We start from the raw sequence: 20,970 nt of genomic DNA, 5'->3' as shown, positions 1-20,970 counted from the left end.
CCCATAGCGCATTAAAACAACAGATGGGTACACTGCCCATTGCGCCTTAAACTTAAGATGGGTACACTGCCCATTGCGGATTAAAACAAAAGATGGGTACACTGCCCATTACACATTTTAAATCAAGTATGGGTACACCGCCCATAGCACATTAAAACAAAAGATGGGTACACTGCCCATTTCGCCTTAAACTTAAGATGGGTACACTGCCCATTGCGGATTAAAACAAAAGATGGGTACACTGCCCATTGCGCCTTAAACTTAAGATGGGTACACTGCCCATTGCGCATTAAAATAAAAGATGGGTACACTGCCCATTGCGCCTTAAACTTGAGATGGGTACACTGCCCATTGCGCATTAAAATAAAAGATGGGTACACAGCCCACTGCGCAAGTAATCACTGAAAGATAACAATGTAGAGAGTAATGCAAGCGTAACACTGTGTAGGGTGAAATCAGTGTGAAGGGTGTGCGCACTACCCCCACTGAAGAATGTAACTAGAGTAAAGAGACCAGCTCCCAACATCAAATACCCTGAAGAAAATGCCTAATACCCTGAAAGTATCTAAGTCAGTAAAAACAAATAAGGAAAGACGTAAATATCAACAGTAATAATCAAGTAAAATTATGAAGGGTGAACAACACACAACTGTAAGATGTCACTAACATTGTAATATAGCATACGATGTCCATTATAACACAATAAACTAAAATAAATAACGTTGTCACCGTAGTTCCACTTTTAAGGATATTTCACTGCAATGATACCAAATCATTCAGACTGGAAACATTCGGCATTGTGTGCTTCAATTGTTGGCTCTCTGCTTTCTCATTGAAAAATAATTAGATCAGTTCAGAAGATTTTTTTCCTTTACCAAAGCGACTGTCCATAAATCCGCACTAGTCGATTTCCGCCGAACATCTAAGCTTACAGGCATTAGGAGAATAAACCGGATACGATGTCCTGGTGTTTTCCCAGAAAAAACTTTATTGTCCTCCAAACGTGGTTGGCAGAAGGAGCACCGCAGAATGAACTGCAGAAGACAGCATGGCTAAGGTGAGTAACTCTGGTGGAAACGCAATATGGCGGCACGCTGCATGACGCAGTGCCGGATGGCTCACAGTACGTCCGTGCAGACAAACGTCAAGGAGCAGCTCCAACAGACATGGAAGCAGAGACACTTCACGAGGGAACGCAGGTGAGTTCGAGCGCGCTGAGGAAGCCACGCGCAACATTTTCAAACGGCAACACGCATTACTAACGGCTCACCCCCTCAACAAGGCTCAAAGTTTAGATACTAACACGGACAAAAACTCACCTAAGACATAGGTAGAGCACCATACATGGTCACGCAACACTTGTCCAGCAGCCGAGCGCGTCAGTCAGTCAACGAGCGCCTGTCTCCAACACCTTAAAATAATTATCTAATGCCACACTAATGTCCATGGTGATATCCGCAGCCTTGCCAGAGCAAAAATAAACGGTGTCTTCTGACATCAGATAAATAACATCAAGTTTCTCAAGATGTTTGACACGTAGCTAGGCACTGCTGAAGCCAGTAGTTTTAAAAATCGTGGAACATTTTCTTTCTTTTTTTAAAGTTTACGGTTCGGAAAGCAGGATTCTGAAAGTAAGCCAGTCTTTATCATATATTAATTAACGCTGTATCAAATTTCTTTTGAAGTATAGAACCATAAGTATGAGGAATGTGAAGCGCCCTGGGTAGGCTGTCCAGATGGTGAAGGACACTGGTGGGACCTTGGGGGCGTTCTTTTCCTTTCTTTTTCAAGTTGCTTAGCTTTGAGTAGTTTCTTGTAGAATAAAGTTCTGTAAATATGTTAGTTTCCTCACTTGCTGTAGTCTTGCTGTAGTCTTGTGGCCAAAGCACGCAGGGTTTCTTCCAGATCGTCGCCATTGTTGTAATGTAAATAGGTTGGATCCAATGATGATCAGAGGTAGCCAGTAAGTATAACAGAAGTAGAAGGTTTATTGGTTGGTTTAGTAGAAGTATATTACAGGACCCACCAGGAACAGCATCTCTGCCGCTCAGCCCACTCTCTCCAACTGCCAGTCTCACCACACAAGCAGGCACACCAACATTCCAGTCTCTCTGTCATCAAGCATTCCAACATTCCACGCAGACATCACATTTAACTTGGCTGAGCAGCTAAGGAGAAGATGCACCTGAGGAATTGAGATACAACACAGGGTCAACACTCTGCCACTGACAAATGGATCTTACTGTAGGAAGCTGGATCTGTATATACAACACGAAACTCAGCTATAGTGTGCACAGAGTCCAGTGGAACCCCAAAGGTAGGCAGAGGTAAAAGTAGATAGCACCTTACTCTCTATTTGTGGTGGTGTGGGCGAGCAGTAATGCTGTATCAGAGGGTAGTGTTAAGCATTTGTTGTTCACACTCAATCAGCAAATGATTTCACACACTCAAAGACTAAACTCAGACCAATTTTGTTTGTATTTTATTTCTAGAACCAAGCCTGGAACTGGTAAGTGAAATAAATGCTTTGCAAAATATTATGCAGTGTTTACAAGTGAATGCAAGTTCAAATGCAGTTGCTTGAAATACCGGCAAGTCAAGGTATTAAAATTACTGTACATATTACTTTTTAGTTACTTTTTAGATTACTTTTTAAGTTACTTTTTCTACTCAATGTGGTATGCCTGGATATCACACTGGGACATTTCCTAGAGAAAAGGTAAGTAAAATCAGTTTTTCACAATTGTTATTTTTCAGGTTTGCATATAAATTAACTCCACACTTAAAAAAAATGTCAGAGAAAAAAACAGCCGGCCGGGTGCAGAGTGCTGAGGCCCAATGTTATCCAATGGGGGATAGAGGGCCTCCGGTTGGTGGCTGCTTACGAGCCGGTCACTGGGTTGTGGGAGCAAAGCTCCTGGTGTTATGCTCAGGGCAAAGGGAGATCCTGTTCAGCACAAAAAGTGCACCCGCAGCGGCGCAGGTGTGGCTGGGTGCGGGGTGCTGGTTTGGCGTCAGATGCCCTGTTGATTTCAATGGGGATTCTCTGGTTTCAACAAAGACTACAGGCTCGGGGACGAAGATCTTCTGGAGGTGACCGCCAGTTGGAGAGGTAAGTTAGGATGCCTGGGGATGCTGGAACACTGTCGGTTGGGCCACCCAAGGCCGTAGGGCTTCGGTTGCAGGGGTGTGTTTAGGCGTCGGGTTTGTCTTACCAACTCCGGTCGCTGTTGGGGGGCATCCTCCAAACAGAGGCTGCAGGCTTCGCCTGGAGATTCGAGGCAGGTCAGAGATCACCAGATCTTGAGTCAGAATCGCCGGGGAGACCTCCTTGTGGTGTTCTGCCACTCAAACTTGGGTCCTGGGCGACGGGTGCAGAGTGGTGCAGACTCGCGGATTTGGCCGAAGACAGAGTCTGTGGGTGAACAAATCCGGTGTTTACGGGAGACATGGTCTTTACTTTGGAAGGCAGGGCAAGTTCCCGGGGTTCGTGAGGTTGCTGGCTGCAGGACACACCGGAGTTTCCCTTCTGCAGGTTCAAGATGGGGACAGGCCGATAGGGCTGGAGCCAAGTTAGTGAGCGTCCTCCTCTTCTTAGCTTCAGCACGGCTGTTCGGTCTTTCTTCTTTTTTTCTTCTTGGTCATTTCTTGTCTGAGGAGAAAAGGTTTGGGGGTGCCCCTAAATTCTAGATTTAGGGGCGTTACAGGTAAGTAAAGGTTGGGACAAATGGGTCCCATCCTTGGGGTGAGTACACCCCCTATTATGCCACCCTCCAGTGGGAGGGGGGCATATGCCTCACTCTGGTTGGCTGGGTCCCCCCATCTGCAAGACGGCAGGGACTGAAAGTTGTGCTTCACCTCGCCTCCCCTACCTGACGGGTGGTGTTGGCAAAGGTGGGCACACCACCCTTCCTCACTTGGTTTTCCCGCCGGTTCTCCCGTCCAAAGTGGGGATCAGAAGTGGTGGGGACCAGTTGCTGGAAGCAGCAAAAGGCCTGGGGAAGCTCACAAAGGCGGCAAGGCTTTTAAGCTTCCCCTTCATGGACCCTGTCCATCCTGGGGGAGGAGGCTTGGTACCTCGTCCTAGGATGTGCATTGTTTCAGACCCCCAGGAGCAGCAGGCTCTCAACCCAGGGGTCCAGAAACTTCTCTGGTGGTGGCAGCTGGCGAGCAGCCACTCAGCCTTAACACTAGTGTTAGGTCGTTTTTCAGGGGGCATCTCTAAGATGCCCTTTGTGTGCATTTTTCATTAAATCCCACACTGGCATCAGTGTGGGTTTAATGGGCTGAGAAGTTTGATAACAAACTTCACAGTTTTTAGTAAAGCCATTTTGGTATTGTGGAGTTCATAATGACAAACTCCCAGCACCATATACTCTTAATGGCATTACTGCACTTACAATGTCTAAGAATAGAATTGGCTTAGACATTGTAGGGGTACAGGGCTCATGCACCTGTACCCTCACCACTGGTATAGTGCACCCAGCTAGAGGGGTGACAGACCTATGCCAGGGCAGGGGGTTGCAGGCATGGCACACAGAGATGTGTGCCATGTCGACTCTTCACTTTGTTCTGCACCAAATACGCAGCCTGCAAGGGCAGTGTGTGTGTGTGTGTAAAGGTACAGGGCCTCTAAGGGTGGTGGCATAATAAGTGCTGCAGTCCTTAGAGGCCTTTCCTGGCCACAGTGCCCTTGGCACCTGTGGTACCATTTATAAGGTACTGCCCTGTGGCCAAAGAGTGCCCATTGGGTTTTGTAATCAATGCAGTTTAGGGAAAGAACATAGGCCCTGGAGACCTGTTTGGCAGGAGCCCAGGGCACACTCAGTCAAAGTACATCAGCAGTTCAGCAAAAGGTGGCATCAACCATGCAGAAAGAGGGCACTTTCTCACACTTACCACACTGAAAATCCCAATCAAAAGAAATATTGTCGCTTGGATTAGGGGATTGGCCCAAGATTCAGAACCTTTACTTTTATTTCTTTATTTTAAGAGTTTTATATAGCACGAACAAGAAACTTGCGGGTATCAGAGCGCTTTACAAGCAAGATGTGAGGAGCAAATACAATTATAGTAGAAAGTATATGATTGAATCTAATACATAGAAGTAGCTACCACATGTATTTTACAGGTTATATACACACTTTTTAGAAACATAATATCCCTGAGATTACATTTCACATCTTGTTGCGAGAGATCAAACACAAAGTAGTCACTAAAAATCTGGAAATAAAATATTTCACGTAAACTTTGACATGAGAATCAATTTCACTTCTTTTTTTAAAAAGGCAGTAGAGGGGTTCTGTCTAGTTTCTGGGGGTAGGGCATTCCAGATCCTAGGGCCCATTCCTGAGAAGGATTGGTTGTATGTTTTTATCTTGGCGAATCTTTGCGGTTTCAAAAGAAGATTCTTTGAGCTCCTGGTGGATCTGTTACCACATGAGAGTGACAGTTATTGTGTTAGATAACTTGGGTTATTGTGGTGTAGGGCCTTGTGTGTCATACAAGCAATTTTTAGTTGAATTCGCCCCTCGAATGGTAACCAATTGAGAGCTATAAGGTCCGGGGAGATATGAGAGTTTCTTTTGGAGCCAGTGATTAGTCTAGCCGCTGTGTTGATTGTGGCTCTTAGCGGGGCCGTCGTTGATCTGGGAAGACCGCAAAGGGTGACACATACATATTCTACTCTTGGGATTACTAAGGCTTGCACAGCCTGTTTGAAGTCATTTGCTGGCAAAAAAGGTTTCAGTTTTTTTAAGGTGTTTATTTGAAAAAGAACTCATTTTGTAGAGGCACTGATATGTTTCTGCATGTTTAAGTTTCTGTCCGGCGTTATTCCCAGTTATTTCGCTGAATTGACAATGAGTGGTTGACCTTTGAGTGCTGTTAGGTGATTCAGCCAGTCGTGAATGATGGAAGAATGGTTTGGGGGAGCGATTAGGAGGAATTCGGTTTTGAGGCTATATAGTTTCAGATGGTTTTCGGCCAGCCAGGATTGAGTTTTTTCCAGCGTTGAATTGAGAGATTTGATGTCCTCAAGTGAGTGGACCTTTATGTAGGGTTGCGTATCATCTGCATACATGTGATAGTGGACCTTAGATGCGCTGAGGAGTTTGGTGAGTGGTTTCATATAGAGGTTGAAAAGAGTGGGTGAGAGGCATGATCCTTGCGGTATTCCTAGAGTTACTGGCACGAGATTGGATAAGGAATTGTTGACCTTGAATCTTTGTGATCTGTTTTGGAGGAAGGAGGTGAACCAGGTAAGTACGGAGCCAGATAAACCCATTCTGTGTTTCGGGAGGGCTAGCAAGTTGTTGTGTTTGACTGTGTCAAAGGCCGAAGATAGGTCAAGCAAGATTAGTAAACAGGTTTCGTTTTGGACAAGGATTTTTAGTGTGTCGTCTATTATGAGTGTCATGGCTGAATCTGTACTGTGACCTGCCCGGAAGCCAGATTGGTATTGGTTGAGCAGGTTGAAATGTACTATATGTTTGCCCAACTGTGTATAAACAAATGTTTCTAGGAGTTTGTCCAGAGTGGGGATGTTGGATATGGGGTGATAGTTGTTTAAGTCTGATGGGTCCGCCGATGGCTTCTTTAAGAAGGGGATACCTGTCCTGCTTTAAGGATATCTGGGATGGTTCCTTGACTGAAGGAAGTGTTTATGATCTTGGTCCATAGAGGTAGTACGAATGGTATTAAGTCTTTTAGGTAGTTTGCAGGGAGAGGGTCTGTGAAGTGGTTGGAGGGATTCAAGGCCATCAGAATTTTTTGTATGGAATCTTCACTGTAAAAGTTGAAGGAGGACCATGATGCGTTGTGTTTGAGGTCGAATTTTGAAGAGCTGAAGGTTGGGGCTAGTGGTGATGTAATTGGAGGGACTGTTTGAGTGTCCGTGATGGTTAGTAAGTCGTCGAGCAGGTCCGTCTTTATGCTTTCCGTCTTCATCGTAAAGAATGCAGCAAAATCCTCGCCATTGGGTCTTATGTCTGGACTATCCTGGTGGAGGGGGGGTGCATCCTTAGTTTCACTTTGATTAATTCGAAATGTTTTTTGGGTCGGTTCTTAGCTAGCTTCAATTGGGTGCTGAAGAAGTCAGCTTTAGTTCGTCTGACCTTTCTAAAATAGGCATTTCTCGTGGTTCTTAGAGCCTTGAGGTGGTCAGCAGGTGGGATAGATCTCCACCGCCGTTCGATTAATCTGAGGGATCTTCTGTCTTCATTAACCTGCCATCATACCACCGTTTTGAGTCTTTATTGGTGATTCTTTTCAGTTGAAGGGGAGCTACTTTGTCTAGAAACGTGTTCATGGAGTGGAAGAAGTGATTGGTCAGACTATGAACATCGGATGATCCTTCAGGGGGGAGCAAGCTGTTAGGGATGGAGCTTGAGAGTACGTTGGAACTGATATTTTTCATATCTCGCTTCCAAATTTTCATTCTCGTGGGTTGTGTAGCGGGTACTTTAGTTGATTCATTGATGTTGAATGTAATGATGTGGTGGTCTGACCAGTCGCACGGGAGGATCGATTCTAGCACAGTAGAGTCATCTTTGGAGATTACCAGATCGAGGATTGCGCCTTTATCATGTGTAGGACTGGTGCAGATTTAGGTGAGGTTAAGGTCTGTGAGGAAAGCTTTGAGGCTATTGACCCCTGGGTCATTCAGATTATCCCAATGGAGATTGAAGTCACCCAGGAATATTTCAGTATACTGAAGGTCAACATTTGTGCCTAGAATATCCATTAGGTGTTCGATGAAGGGGAGATTATCTCCTGGAGGGTGGTAGAATGTATGTAGTGAGCATATAGGCTTGTTATTATCAGTGATACCAAGGTATAGGTATTCGCAGGAAGATAATGATGGGGAGTGGGATCGGTTCACTGTTAGATTGCTTCGATGTATGCAAGCGATACCACCACCTCATCTGTCTGTTCTGTCTAGTCTAGTGGTGCCATAGTTTGGGGCAACCAGTATGTCTAGAATAGGCGTAGACAAATCATTTAGCCATGTTTCAGTCAAAATGAGTATGTCTGGTTTGTTAGTAAGGATGAGGTCAGCTATATCCGTTGCATGTCTTGATGCCGACCTGCAGTTTAGAAGTATGCATTTTAGTGGTGATTTGATGAGTGTAGTGTGGGATTCAGATATGAGGGGGACTCTCCTGAGGTTGTTTACAACTATACCTCTAGAGTTGTGTCTTGTGGCTCGATGGATATCAGGGGAGATGGAGTAGATTAGGGAATGTTTTTGCAAGTTAACTGTATGTTCACTATTAAGTAGGGGAACCGTAAGTTCGTAGGAGCGGAGCAGGGTGCTTACGTCTTTGGCTGATAGAGGGTTTATCATCCTAATCAGCCTGGAAGAAACATCTGTGTGGGGCACTGTTCTCCATCTAGGCAGCTCTGTTTCATTGAGCTTGCGTGTGGTTGTGGGGTGATTTTCGGGTATTTGCCATGGAAGAACGTTCTGGGTGCTAGTTCTGGGTGTGAGAACTTAGGTTGCTGAAGAATCAGATTGTGAAGCGTATGTATGTCCTTTTTGATTTGTAGTAGCGATAATAGTATCTCATCTAGTTTATGGTCAGGGGTAGGAGGTAACTTATTTGATATATGAATTATATGCGAGGGAGGTGCGGTTTAGCCATGAATGTCATATGGGGGGATCCAAAATCTGGGCCGCTGTGATGTAGTCTTTCTTTGCGTTTTTCGATAGAAGGGGTGGGTGTACAGGTGGATTGTGAGGCGGTTTGTAAGTGGTTAATGTGTGGGATGGTTGGAGTATTGGTGCGGGGAGACGGGGCGTGGGGAGATGTCGGATGTGAGGAGGTAGGGTTCTGAGGTGTAAGTGGGGAGGTGTGCATGGTAGAGTTGATGGAGGTGTGAGTGGTGGTGGTGTTGGGGGAAGAGTATGTGTTGGAGTGAGTTGTGTCATGTTGAGGCTGTGGGGGGGGTGAGTGTGTGAGATGTGGGAGGGAGGGTGAGGGAGCTGGAGAATAGAGAGGGTAAGGCGGTCTGTATGTGATTAATGGTTGGGACAGTTACAATAGTGGTAGGTGGAGACGGGGTGTGAGGTAGTAAGGAGTGATATAGGTCAGTAAGGATGTGGTGTGCGATAGGGACAGTGGGAGTATTGGGAGTTTTGGGGGCCTCATAGGACATGGGGAGGTGTGTGTCCTCACTAGAGGTGACTGTTAGGTCTGGAGTGTGTGTATATGCAGGAGAGGATGTCCGGTGGCGCAGACTTACAGATGACACTGCTAGGGAGATGGAAAGTGGGCTATCTGCTTGGGGGGTGGGATGGGGTCTAGTGATTGGGACTGTGGGAGTATTGGGAGTGGTGGGGGCCTCATAGGACAAACCTTTGACCTCAAGAGCAAGATAGTTCAATACTCCAGCACAGAGTAAACATATTTTTGATCTCCAGGGTTTTGAGGATGCATGGCAGTAAAGATACCTTTCATCTCTGGAAATGGAGGGTTCTGAGTATTGCCAGAGGGAGATAAAACCTTTCACCTCTATTGTCATATGCATTCTTGGAATTCTTACAGGGGTACAGATCTTGTCATTTTTCTGAGGTTTATCTTTAGGTTCATAACAAAGACGTTGTCTTTGACCTCTAGTCTTGGGAGGAGTCATATGATCAGTGTAGTGGTACCAACTATTTCACATGAAGGACATAAGATGCACAGATGACTGGCACAGTGATTGGGAGCCTATCATGCCTAGGTTTAGTTGACTGAGGGTTTTGGTACAAGCATAGAGATTCTTTCAGTGCCAGGCTGGATAACAAATTGATGGATTCAGGTGTTGGCATAAGGATGCAAACATTCTCTCTGGACTGAAATCTCCTGGGTGATTTGCCATTTTGTTTAATTGACTGGATCTTCTTCTCTTGTTATCTCTTTGGGAAGAGGGTGTCAGAGAACTGACACAGATACTGTATCTTTCCTATTCTGCAGTCAGACACATGAAAACATAACCTTTTATTGCTAGGAAAACACAGTTCAGAATCTCACACACGGACACACAGGCTGACCTTTGCAGGACTAGATGAACTATGGGAGTTATTGGAGGACATAGAGCCCTTGATCGCTAGAGGTTGATGGTGGAATTCTTACATCAGGAATATAGAGCCATTAATCTCTCAGCTCAAATATGATGGATTGTAACTTCTAGGACCTTGGTTCATGGTCTGACACTTGGACCACGTGCCTTTCATTCCTAGATCATTTGGACTCAGTGAACTGGCTTGGAGTACGGGACCTCTCGCCAGTAGATTCTGATGTCTCAAGGGAGTGGCACAGTACAAAAACATAGATTTAATGGGTAACTAGTATGGCACAACTATACATGTTTTCAGGTCTTAAAATGAATAGTGTAAGGTTCTGAAACAAATATGGCAAACAGTTTAGATGAATAATGTGAGGGTCTGACACAAAAATGGCAAACATTTAATTCCTGGCTAGAATTACACAGCAGGCAGTTCACGTCAATGTTCTTACAAGGTAGCACTTACCCACTCAACACACCCAGCACCAGGTTCATCACAAAGAAGGAACCCAGTAGGATGAGGCTCACAAAATATATCCAGGGCCACTCATTTCCGATGGCATCATTCACCTGAGATAGAAATGGAAAAGACAGCTGTCACTGTGGAGCCCAGGTGTGAGCAGTGAGAGAGGACCACATTTTGTGGGTTCTTTTGATGGATGAGTAGTGGCTAAATTCTCTCCTTTTACGGGATGACAAGTAATGACTATGGTTCTTGCCCTAAAGTGAACAAGAGATGGAGACTATGGGCCTCATTCAGAATAGTTTGTTTTCTTTCGCAACATTATACATTGACGTTACCTCTCAGCAACTTTTATATGTACGAGTTGCACAAAACCACTTTGCTCCTTCCATACTTATGTAAAGAATCTTCACATTTTGTGCTGCGATAATAAGCACACGTATCTATTCCGACTTGTTTTACAATTATTTTCAAATTAAATGAAAATTGTAAATTGTGGTCAGCGGAAAGTGCCTATCGTCATCTGGCTCGATTTTGTAAAATTCTATTTCATTTATCAATCCTACCCGGTGAGCTTTTCATTTTAAAGGAGACAAAGAAGTCTACTGTCTTCCCACGGTTTGCCCGGGGTATGACTCCCTTCCAATATTTCTTAGCGGTGCAGCACCTATGATCTGATTTCGATTGTAATATGTTCCCTAATACCCGAGGCAACCAGTGGGTGGCGCTTACATTTCCTGCCTGGCTGCTACCAAAGGGGAGCAGCGAGTGTTAAACATACCCCCTTCCCTCTGAGGGAAGAAGCCATTGAAGCTTACCCAGTACAGCACATCAGTCCAGCTCTCCATTGTTATGCACTGGTAAACTGTCAGCATGGAAAAACCAAAGTTGTCAAACTTAGTGATGCCTTGGTTGGGGCCTACCCAACCCCCCCTGCACTCAGTGCCAGGTATGGTGCAGGGTCTGCCATGCCCTGTGGCGGCACAGGGAGATGGCTCCTCGTTCTCCACCGTTGCAATAATATCTGAAACAGACAGAAAAAGAGGAATTACATCGAAGCAAGCAACTAACATATACCCTCTAAAGAGTGTAATACATAATAATTAAAGAGAGGGATCATCTGAGGCAATAGCATTTGAGGAAATATTATATAATATAGAGTGACATCTTAGGTTAAGTAGTATAGGAAGAAAAGAACAGTGATGAGCCAGACCACTTGGGGGCGGGAGGGAGGGATTAGATGTGCAAGAGAGCATGTCTGGATTGTATTCTGCAGTTTGACTTATTTCACAATGATTATGTTTGTTGCATTATGATATGGCAGGATAAATGTACCTCAACATTATAGTTCTTCAACAGCACCATTGCAATTTTAGGCTACTTGAAGCGTAGTCTTGGTGGCCCAAGTGGAGAATGGTCTTAGGGAGGATTATGATGTATGACCTTCTACCTTCAACGCCTGTCTGTGTTTATACTCAAAGGGCCATATGTACAATAAGTGTCGGCAATGCCAATAGGTCTCGCCTATGCAAGAGCTATTGGCTTTGCCAATATATTTTAGCAATGTTGTACACCAGAGTGGCTGCTTTACAGCATTACTAAAAGTTAGTGGCGTAAAGGAGAGTGGTGTGGCGTAGACTGTCGTAAACTTGAGTAGAATGGAGTGTTATTGAGTGGCATGGATTAGAGTACAGCAGAGTTGAGTGGCGTGGAGAGGAGAGGAGTGAAGTGGAGTGTCATGGAGTAGCCTACAGTGTTATGGAGTGTCGTGGAGGGAGTAGACTGTCAAAGTGGAAGGGCATGGAGTTGAGTGGTGCAGAGTGAAGTGCTGTGTCAGAGTTGAGTAGAGTGTTTTAAAGTGGAGTGGCATAGAGTGTCAAGTGGTGCATAGCTGTCAAGGTTTCACATTGCTATGTGTGACATTTTCATAACTTCCTAGTAATTATGAGTGACATTTAAACGACTATGACTGACAATTTCTTGCAAGCAAAATCAAGCAATTAAGATGAGGGAAACATAAATAGCAGAAATTAGACATGTTTGAGCAACAAGAAACACTAAGAAGATCTTAAAACTGCTGCAAAGCATCAGAAATGGAAGGGCACCATCTGGAGACAGACTGCCTGACTCCAGTTCTCAGTAACAGGCATAGCTGCCAAGTTTTCAGTTGGCTCATGTGTGACATTTTCATGATTGTAGCATGTCTATATGTGACATTTCAAGCCTTAATGTGTGACACATTGACAGACACTTTATTTGAAGTGGTACAAAGCATTTATGTCCCTATAATATAATAAAATGAAAGACTGAGCAATTGTTGACCTGCATTGTGTAGATTGGACACATCAACACCATAATAAGATCATATCAATGGCCTTGTTACACCTCCATCACACAGTCCTACAAAACTATACTGTTGCAAAGTCATCCTGCGCCTTGGGCACCCCCCAACTTTTTGCTGAATGGTACTGGTGGTAACTGACTCTGACTGACCCTGGGCTCTGCCTAACCAGGCCCAGGGCCAGTGCTATGCTTAAAAGAGACACATTAGAATACAGTAGCCTCAAAATCAAGAGACAGGACTATAAACAGTTGCTTTTGGAAGAGGCCACAATGCGCTCCTTGTCCTCACCGCACCGGGTTTATGAACAAGGGGAACGAACGGGTAAACTCCTAGCATGGCTTGCGTGTAAAGAGCACGCTTCACGATGGGTCCGTGTAATCGCAGCCCCGGATGGTACGCTTCTCACAGATCCCCACAGATCCCCAACTTATCGCAGACACTTTCGCAGCCTGTTTTGAGGAGGTTTATGCCGCTTCGCCAACATCTCAGGCACCGATGTCGGCTGACCTACTGGCCACTATAGAGATGACCAGCATCTCCCCGCAGGACAGGGAGGCGCTCGAAGTTGATATCACCGTGACTGAGATCCAGAAGGCCATTCACGGGGTCCGCTCTGGGAAGGCTATGGGTCCAAATGGACTTCCCATTGAGCTTATTAAACCCATAGCTACACTGTTGGCTCCACACTTGCTGAACCTCTACCTAGAGTGCTTCGAGCTGGGACTCCTCCCAGCTGATGTCCGTAACGCTGCCATTGTGGTCATCCATAAGCCCAATAAGCCGGTCGAAGATCTTAAATCCTACCGCCCTATTTCCCTACTGACAGTCGAGGCCAAAAGCATGGCCGAACTCTTGGCCAAACGACTCCTTCCTCATGTCACTGACTTAGTTCACCCGAACCAGTCCGGCTTCATGCCGGGTAGAAACACGGCCCGAAATCTACGGAGGGTGAACAGGGCCCTCGGTAGGATCACTACTATTGAAGAAGACGCTATCCTCTTATCTTTAGACGCCAGCATGGCGTTCAATACTATTGAATGGGACTTCCTTTTTGCCGTGCTGACTCGCATGGGGTTCGGGCCGAAATTGATACGCTGGATTAGGTAATTATATACTCAACCCACCACACACAACTGTTAACAACCATCGCTCGGCCACCTTTGCTCTGCACCGGGGTACAAGGCAGGGGTGCCCTTTATCTCCTCTGCTCTCCGCCCTGGTGTTGGAACCGTTGGCCGTCTGGGTCAGGGGGGATCCGGAGATCAGGGGGTTCAAATGGTCGACGGATCATGAGGATCGCATTTCTCTATACACCAATGATATTCTTTTGTATTTGGCCTCTCCATCGCGATCTATACGGCGGGTGCTGCACGTTTCTATATTTTTGTTCCCACTCGGGCTATCGGATAAATTGGTCCAAGTCCCAAATGTTTGCGTTGTGGGGGTCTCCCCCCACCAGTCGAAGGGGCTATGAGATACCGGTCACAGCCCGCGGCTTCCGCTACCTTGGCATTTTTGTCATCCCGGATGCTGATCTTTTCTATGAACAAAACCTGATTGGTCCTCTTCAACGCCTTAAGTCTGATGCCCTCCACTGGCGATCTCTCCCACTCACCCTCCTGGGACGTGCGTCCCTGTTTAAAATGTTAGGGCTTCCACGCTTTTTGTATGCGCTCCAAAACACCCCCATACCTATTCCAGAGTCCTACTTTGGCCCAATCGATGGAGTTGTACGGGGCCTTTTATGGGAAGACCGAGCCCCACGCATTGCATTATCCAAGCTCACGATGGGATGGTACGATGGGGGCATAGGGTTACCAGAGCTACGACTCTACTGTCAGGCCTCCCAGTTGATTGCTATCAACAGCTGGGTGTTCGGCCAATATGATGATCCCAACTTCCGCATGAACAGCTGGCTTAGGGGAACGGGCGGCTATCATAGGGCACTGTACACAAATCCCCGCAAATTACAGTTAACTGGCTCCACTGCCCGTACGGTAGAGACCTGGCATAAAGTCACGAGACAGTTGGGGTGGTATAACCGCCTTACCAAGGCGACATCGTTATGGGAGCCTGAACAGTTGGGTCGACTCAGTCAATGCCCTGGGTTTGATAAATGGGACATAATAGGGATTTCCACAGTGGGAGACATGTGGGTGAAGGGGAGGATGGCCTAATTTAGTGACCTCCGGACAAATTTCCAACTTGCACCATCGGAGGCCTTTAGGTACCTACAGATTCGACATGCTATTTTGACAGTCTTACCTAAGGGGACCCCTCTTCCCGAGTCCTCCCCCCTGGAGGACAAGTTGCTACTAGACCCCATGGACCGCAGGACAATCTCGCTCACGTACAAAAAGTTTGTCAATAACCGTCCTGATCCAACGCAGAAAATGAAAGGGAGCTGGGAAACAGATCTGGGTATTATAGAGGATGAGGATTGGCGTGACGCTTTGGCCTCCCCAGGGAAGTAGCCATTCCCATGCGGTTACGGCTAATCCAGTTGAAGATTCTCCATAGAGTCTACTTCGATGCCAAACTCCTATTCCGACTGGGTAGGTGTCCTGACACGCTCTGTCTCCGACACTGTAACCTAGTAGGTACTTTTTTCCATATCCTATGGGAATACCCACACATACAGCACTACTGGGAAGTAGTCAACCATCAAATTGTGAGAACCTGTGATAAGCCCCTGCAGATGTCCCTCCGACTCTGCTTCCTAAACATTTGGACGGCGACTGACCTCTTCCGGGCTGAACAGGCTTAGGCCGCGATGGGCTTCACTATCGCAAAGCGCAACATTGCACAGAAATGGGGGGCGTTGGTTAGAGATTGGGCAAAGAATATGGATGCGACTATGATCGCAGAAAAAACAGTATTTAAAGGACGGGCTGCCCTGGGAAGTGGAACCACAAGTGGGGAAAGTGGAACAGATACCGAGGCTATATATGTATCTTCCCCACGATAGAGTTGCGGCGTGAACGACAAGTAATGTTGGACCAGTTAGCGTCGGAGGTTTTAGCCTCTCCCCTCCCGAGTAGGGAAGTATAGCATGCGTAAATCTACATAATTTGCTGTGTTTGTTCATGTGTCCACCCCTTGTAATGTGCCCAGAGGAAGGCTGACCAGCGACCAGAGGTATTGCAGTGCTCGAGATAGTGCTTGGAAGTGTATGGACATGGAGTTCTAGATACACGGTGGGGGGTTCATAATCAATGTACTGACTCAAGATGTATGCCGATACTTTGTTGTTGTCAAGAAAAAATGTTTTTTTTAAAAAAAGACATTGGCAAGCTGAGAAGTTTTGCTGTGCAAAGATTTCTAAGGCCTGACCTCTGAAAACTGCTCCATCTGAAACTACAGCCCTGTGGATTATTTTGCTGAAAAAGAACTAAAGAGTTGACTCCCTGAAAGCTACAGATTAAAAGAGCTCATCTGGAACATCACCAACTAAATCTACACCTTGGAGAACCATCAGTGGATTTGTAAGGGTTTTGTACTAGTGGATTGTGGGAACTGACGTCCTCAACTTTCAAGGACCATCTTGGAGCTTCCAGACCCTTGGAGTGAGTTTGAGACACTTTGGGACCACTTGAGGAACTTCAGGAAGAGGTTCAAGAAGTTTGGAGAACTTTGAACCAACTTTGAAAATAAAGCTCCATAGAGGGACCGACTCAACCTGGCCAGCCAGGCCGCCTGCCTTCAACCGCGAGCCGGCCAAGCCAACCAGGTTTGTCCCGCTAAAAGCTCCATCGCTTCAACTTCCAGAGATTGACCGGCACTAGGAGAAATCTAAAGCCGGCGAACCCTCACCGGATCCGGCTACATGAGGAGCATCGAGGGACCCCGCGAGAAAAAGCTCCAGAAAAGTTTCTAAGTCCGCTCGTAGAAAAGGTGACCGGGAGCAACAGCGAGAGCCAAGCCGCCTGCCTTCCATCGCGTGCCGGCCTGGATTCCTGGGTTGCCCCGCTGAAGCGATCTTGGGAAATTTTCTACGTCCGCTCCAGGGAAGTTGACTGGGACCTCGTCACAAGTCAAGCCGGCGAACCCTCACCGGATCCGGACTGGCTGGGAGCTTTGAGGGCCGTCGGGAAGAAAAGCTCCAGGAAAGTTTCTAAGTGTGAAGGTAGAGACCGGGAACTGCCACCAGCGTAGCCGCTCAGGGCTCCATCGCGCCCGGCCTGAAACTTTGACTTTGGCCCAGTCTATCGCGAGCAGGTATCTCAATATGGTGCTATAATCTTCTAAGTGCTATATTTTATTAATTCTTTGAAAATTCACATCTCCGGTTCCCTACATTGGATTTTTGTTGTTTTGGTGTCATTTTAAAGATACAAATATTTCCTATTTTAATAAATTGGTGTTGGATTTTTATTATGTGTTGTGTCTTAATTATTTACTGAAATGGTGTTTTAAATGCTTTACATGTCTGTCTTTGAAGTTAAGCCTATCTGCTCGCAGCCACGTTACCAAGGGTTGAGCATAGGAATAATTTTCTAAGACCTATGCTGAGTCCTACCATGTGTTAGTGGCCTTATTGCCAGTGGTAGACCTACATTTGCCCCTACCAATAACCCACTTTCCAACATATACACAACTAGCATTCATGTAACACCAGCTCTTTGCTAAACATAGTGCCAATCCTATTGCATTATTATTAGTTGTTTTAAGTGCTCTTACCAGCACGGAGTACCTTTGGTCAAAATTACAAGATCCAGAGGTAATTAAAAAATAACCTGGGCTGTGCTGTGTTGGTGACCTGAAGATTGTATAACCGATGGACTGGAGAATGAGGCCTCTATAAAACTATTATCATTTTTCATTTGTTGCTTTTTTCAAGGACATTATGATGACGCGGAGATACTTTAAGAATTATACCATGAATAGAACCTGATCTGTGTAAGTCTGGGAAAGCATTTTATATTGTACAGCTTGTTTAATATTATGAGTCAGATTAAAAAAAATACAAAATCCACACCAAAGTCAAAGTGAAACCTTTTATTTATCTCTGCAATTTTATATTGCACAAACGCGACTTGAAGGTATTGTACCGGTTTACATGAGTTGCAGTTAAATTACACAAGGTTACATTCATTTGTTTTTCTTTTGGGCACCCGGAGATTATGTGATTTGTCCAAAAACACAGGACCTTGTACAGACGCCGAGACTCAAACCTGTTTCCCCAGTTCTAAAGTCAGCAGTTCATGCCCTAACAAATCCTCTCTTATATTTTAATAGTAGAAACACATGGAGGTATAGTGATTGGAACTGCGAGGGAGAATAGTTCTCTTTTCTAATGAACATTTCCATTCATATATCCACCGGATAAAACAACAGGGATGAACAACATGCAGGTTTTAGGAACACATGTTGGCTTACTTTAATTGCTGGCCCATGAGATTAACTACTTCATGCTGGTACGGCGTGGAGTTTGGCTCAGAGGTGATAATCCAATTCAATGGTATTATCACATCATCGTACCACAAGACTGGGGCGGATTCTGACTTCACACACTGTGTGGGTGTGGCCCGCTAACTGCATATGGCACGTTCATGACAAAATCACACTGGAAAAACAAAGAGGAAGTGCCAAGCCAACACTCACCAAGAGGCAGAGTGTGTGCCTAAGCCATGCTGTTAAATTTAATAATCAGGAATCAGGAATAAACAAACACCTTCCCTGTTGTCTCACTCAGCGTCAGCACATTGGTGAAATGACAAGTAAAATCAAGTGCACAAGATCCAACAGGCCTGCAGGCAGCCAAAACATAATAAATCAGCCCACACACTGACCTGCACAACTACTCCTCAGAAATATACAGCACAGGCGATGAAAAAAGAAGCTTCTGTCCACCGCCTCAATGTCAGGGGCCAATCAAAACACTGCATTGATGCAGCTATGTTTGTCTACCACTCACAGCGCTGACATGCCACGTGGTATGCTTAAGAGAGGCTGCGCACGGCTTGATTAAATCTGAGGGTAGGTGCTCAGCACCAATAACTATACAGTCAGTGCATTGGCAGGTCAGATGGTCATTGGTGTTGAGTACAATGGTGTAGAGTGCATTGGCATAGAATCAAGTGGTGCAGAATAGAGTGGCATAGAGTAGAGTGGTGCAGAGTAAAGTGGCATAGAGTGGAGTGGTACAGCGTGGAGTGAAGTATTGCAGGGTAGAGAGCAGAGGTGTAGAGGAGAGTGGCGTAGAGTGAAGTGGTGTAGAGTGCAGTGACAGAGTGGAGTAGTGTAGAGTGTAGTTTCGTAGAGTGCAGAGGTGTAAAGTGCAGTAGAGTGGATTGGTGCAGGGATGTAGCATGCAGTGGCAAAGAGTGCAGTGGCATGCAGTAGAATGTTGTAGATTAGCATAAATTGTAGTGGTGCAAAGTAGTTGGCATAGGTGTCTGGTGCCTTGGTTTTGAGTAAAGTGGTGTAGAGTGCATTGGCAGACAGTGCAGTGGTTTAGAGTACAGTGGCATAGTATAAACTACAGAGGCATAGAGTGGCACAGCGTAGAATGCAGTGGCACAGAGTAGAGGTGCATAGAGTGTAGTGGCATAGAATTAATTGACGTAGAGTAGATTGTTTCAGAGTGGAGTGGTGCAGGGTAGAGTATAGTGGTGCGGGGTAGAATGCAGCGGCATAGAGTAGTGGCGTAGAGCACAGTGATGTAGAGTGGCATAGAGTGTTTTGGTTTTGAGTTAAGTGGCATAGCGAACACTGGTGTAGAGTGCAGTGGTGTAGAATAGAGTAGCGTAGTGTGAAGTAGCACAGTGTGGAGTGTTGCAGAGTGGAAAAGAGTGGCGTAGGCTGCAGTGGCATAGAGCAGATTGTTTCAGAGTAGAGTGAAGTGGCGTAGAGTGCAGTGGTATAGAGTAGAGTGCAGTGGTGCAGAGTAGATTAGAGTGGATTGGCATTGAGTACAGTGGCGTAGAGTGGAGTGATGCAGAGTGGCATAGAGTTCGTTGGTGGAGAAAGCAGTGTTGCAGGGTAGAGTGACATTGAGTGAAGTGACAGAGTTGAGTGGTGCAGAGTAGAGTGGAGTGGAGTGGCATAGAGTGGAGTGGTGCAGAGTAGAGTGGCGTAGAGTGCACTGACATAGAGTGGAGTGGCGCAGAGTAAAGTGCAGTAGCGTACAGTACAGTAGAGTCGCACAGAGTTGAGTGGTGCAGAGTAGAATGTAGTGGCATAGAGTGTAGTCATGCAGAGTAGAGTGGCAAAGTGTAGTTTTGTAGAGTGTAGTGTTTTGAAGTACAGTGACGTAGACTGCAGTGGCATGAAGTGCACTGTCATAGATTGCAGTAGCATAGAGTGCAGTGGTGTAGAGTGCACTGGGATACAGTGGTGCAGTGTAGAGTGGTTCAGAAAGCAGTGACGTAGAGTACAGTGGTGCAGAGTAGAATAGAGTGGCGTAGAGTGCAGTGACATAGAGCACAATGGTGTAGAGTGACATAGCATGCAGTGCCGTAGATTGCAGTGGCATAGGGTAGAATGTTGTAGGAGATAAGGACGTGCAAAGTAGTTGCCATTGGTGCAGTGGTGGAGGGTGCATTGGGTTTGAGTGAAGTGGTGTAAAGTGAATTGGCATATACTGCAGTGGTTTAGAGTTGAGTGGCATAGCATAGAGTGCAGTGGCGTAGAGGGGCAAGCATAGAGTGCAGTGGAGTAGAGTTAAGTGGAGCAGAGAGGAGTAGAATGCATTAGCATAGAGTGCAGTATTGCAGAGTAGAGAGAGTAGAGAAGCATAGAGTGAAGTGTTGCAGAGTGCAGTGGCCTAGACTGGAGTGGTGTAGAGTGCAGTGGGAAAGAGTGCAGTGGGAAAGAGTGCAGTGGAAAAGTAAGTGCAGTGGGAAAGATTGCCATGCTGCATAGCAGAGCAGGGTAGAGTGCATTGGCATAGAGTAGAGTGGCACAGAGTAGAGTAGAGAGGCATGGAGTATAGTGGCATAAAGTACAGTAGAGTGGCATAGAGTGGTGCAGAGTAGATTGCAGTGGCACAGTGTAGAGTGGCGCAGAGTAAAGAGGTGGAGAGTAGAGTGGCATAGAGTTCAGTGGCATAGGGTTCAGTGGCAGAGTGCAGTGGCAGAGAGTGCAGTGACGTAGAGTACAGTGGTGCAGA

The 20,970-nt window shown here is 46.0% G+C and overlaps 1 protein-coding gene across 1 annotated transcript in view; it reads right to left on the bottom strand.

Moving 5' to 3' along the window:
* The window catches only part of CACNA1S (calcium voltage-gated channel subunit alpha1 S), a 753,083-nt gene that overhangs the window by 456,973 nt on the left and 275,140 nt on the right, over positions 1–20,970 (bottom strand). The window contains exons 6-7 of the mRNA XM_085643164.1: positions 11,332–11,537; positions 10,517–10,620 (exon numbers count right to left, since the gene is read on the bottom strand). Of these exons, the coding sequence (XP_085499290.1) occupies positions 10,517–10,620; positions 11,332–11,537 (310 nt within the window). The remainder of the gene's footprint in view (positions 1–10,516; positions 10,621–11,331; positions 11,538–20,970) is intronic.

This window comes from Triturus cristatus, chromosome 1_1, assembly GCF_964204655.1.
Source record: "Triturus cristatus chromosome 1_1, aTriCri1.1, whole genome shotgun sequence".
In the NCBI taxonomy this organism is placed as follows: Eukaryota; Metazoa; Chordata; class Amphibia; order Caudata; family Salamandridae; genus Triturus; species Triturus cristatus.
Note: the sequence above shows the minus strand (reverse complement) of the source record. Positions and strands in the feature narration are given on the sequence as shown.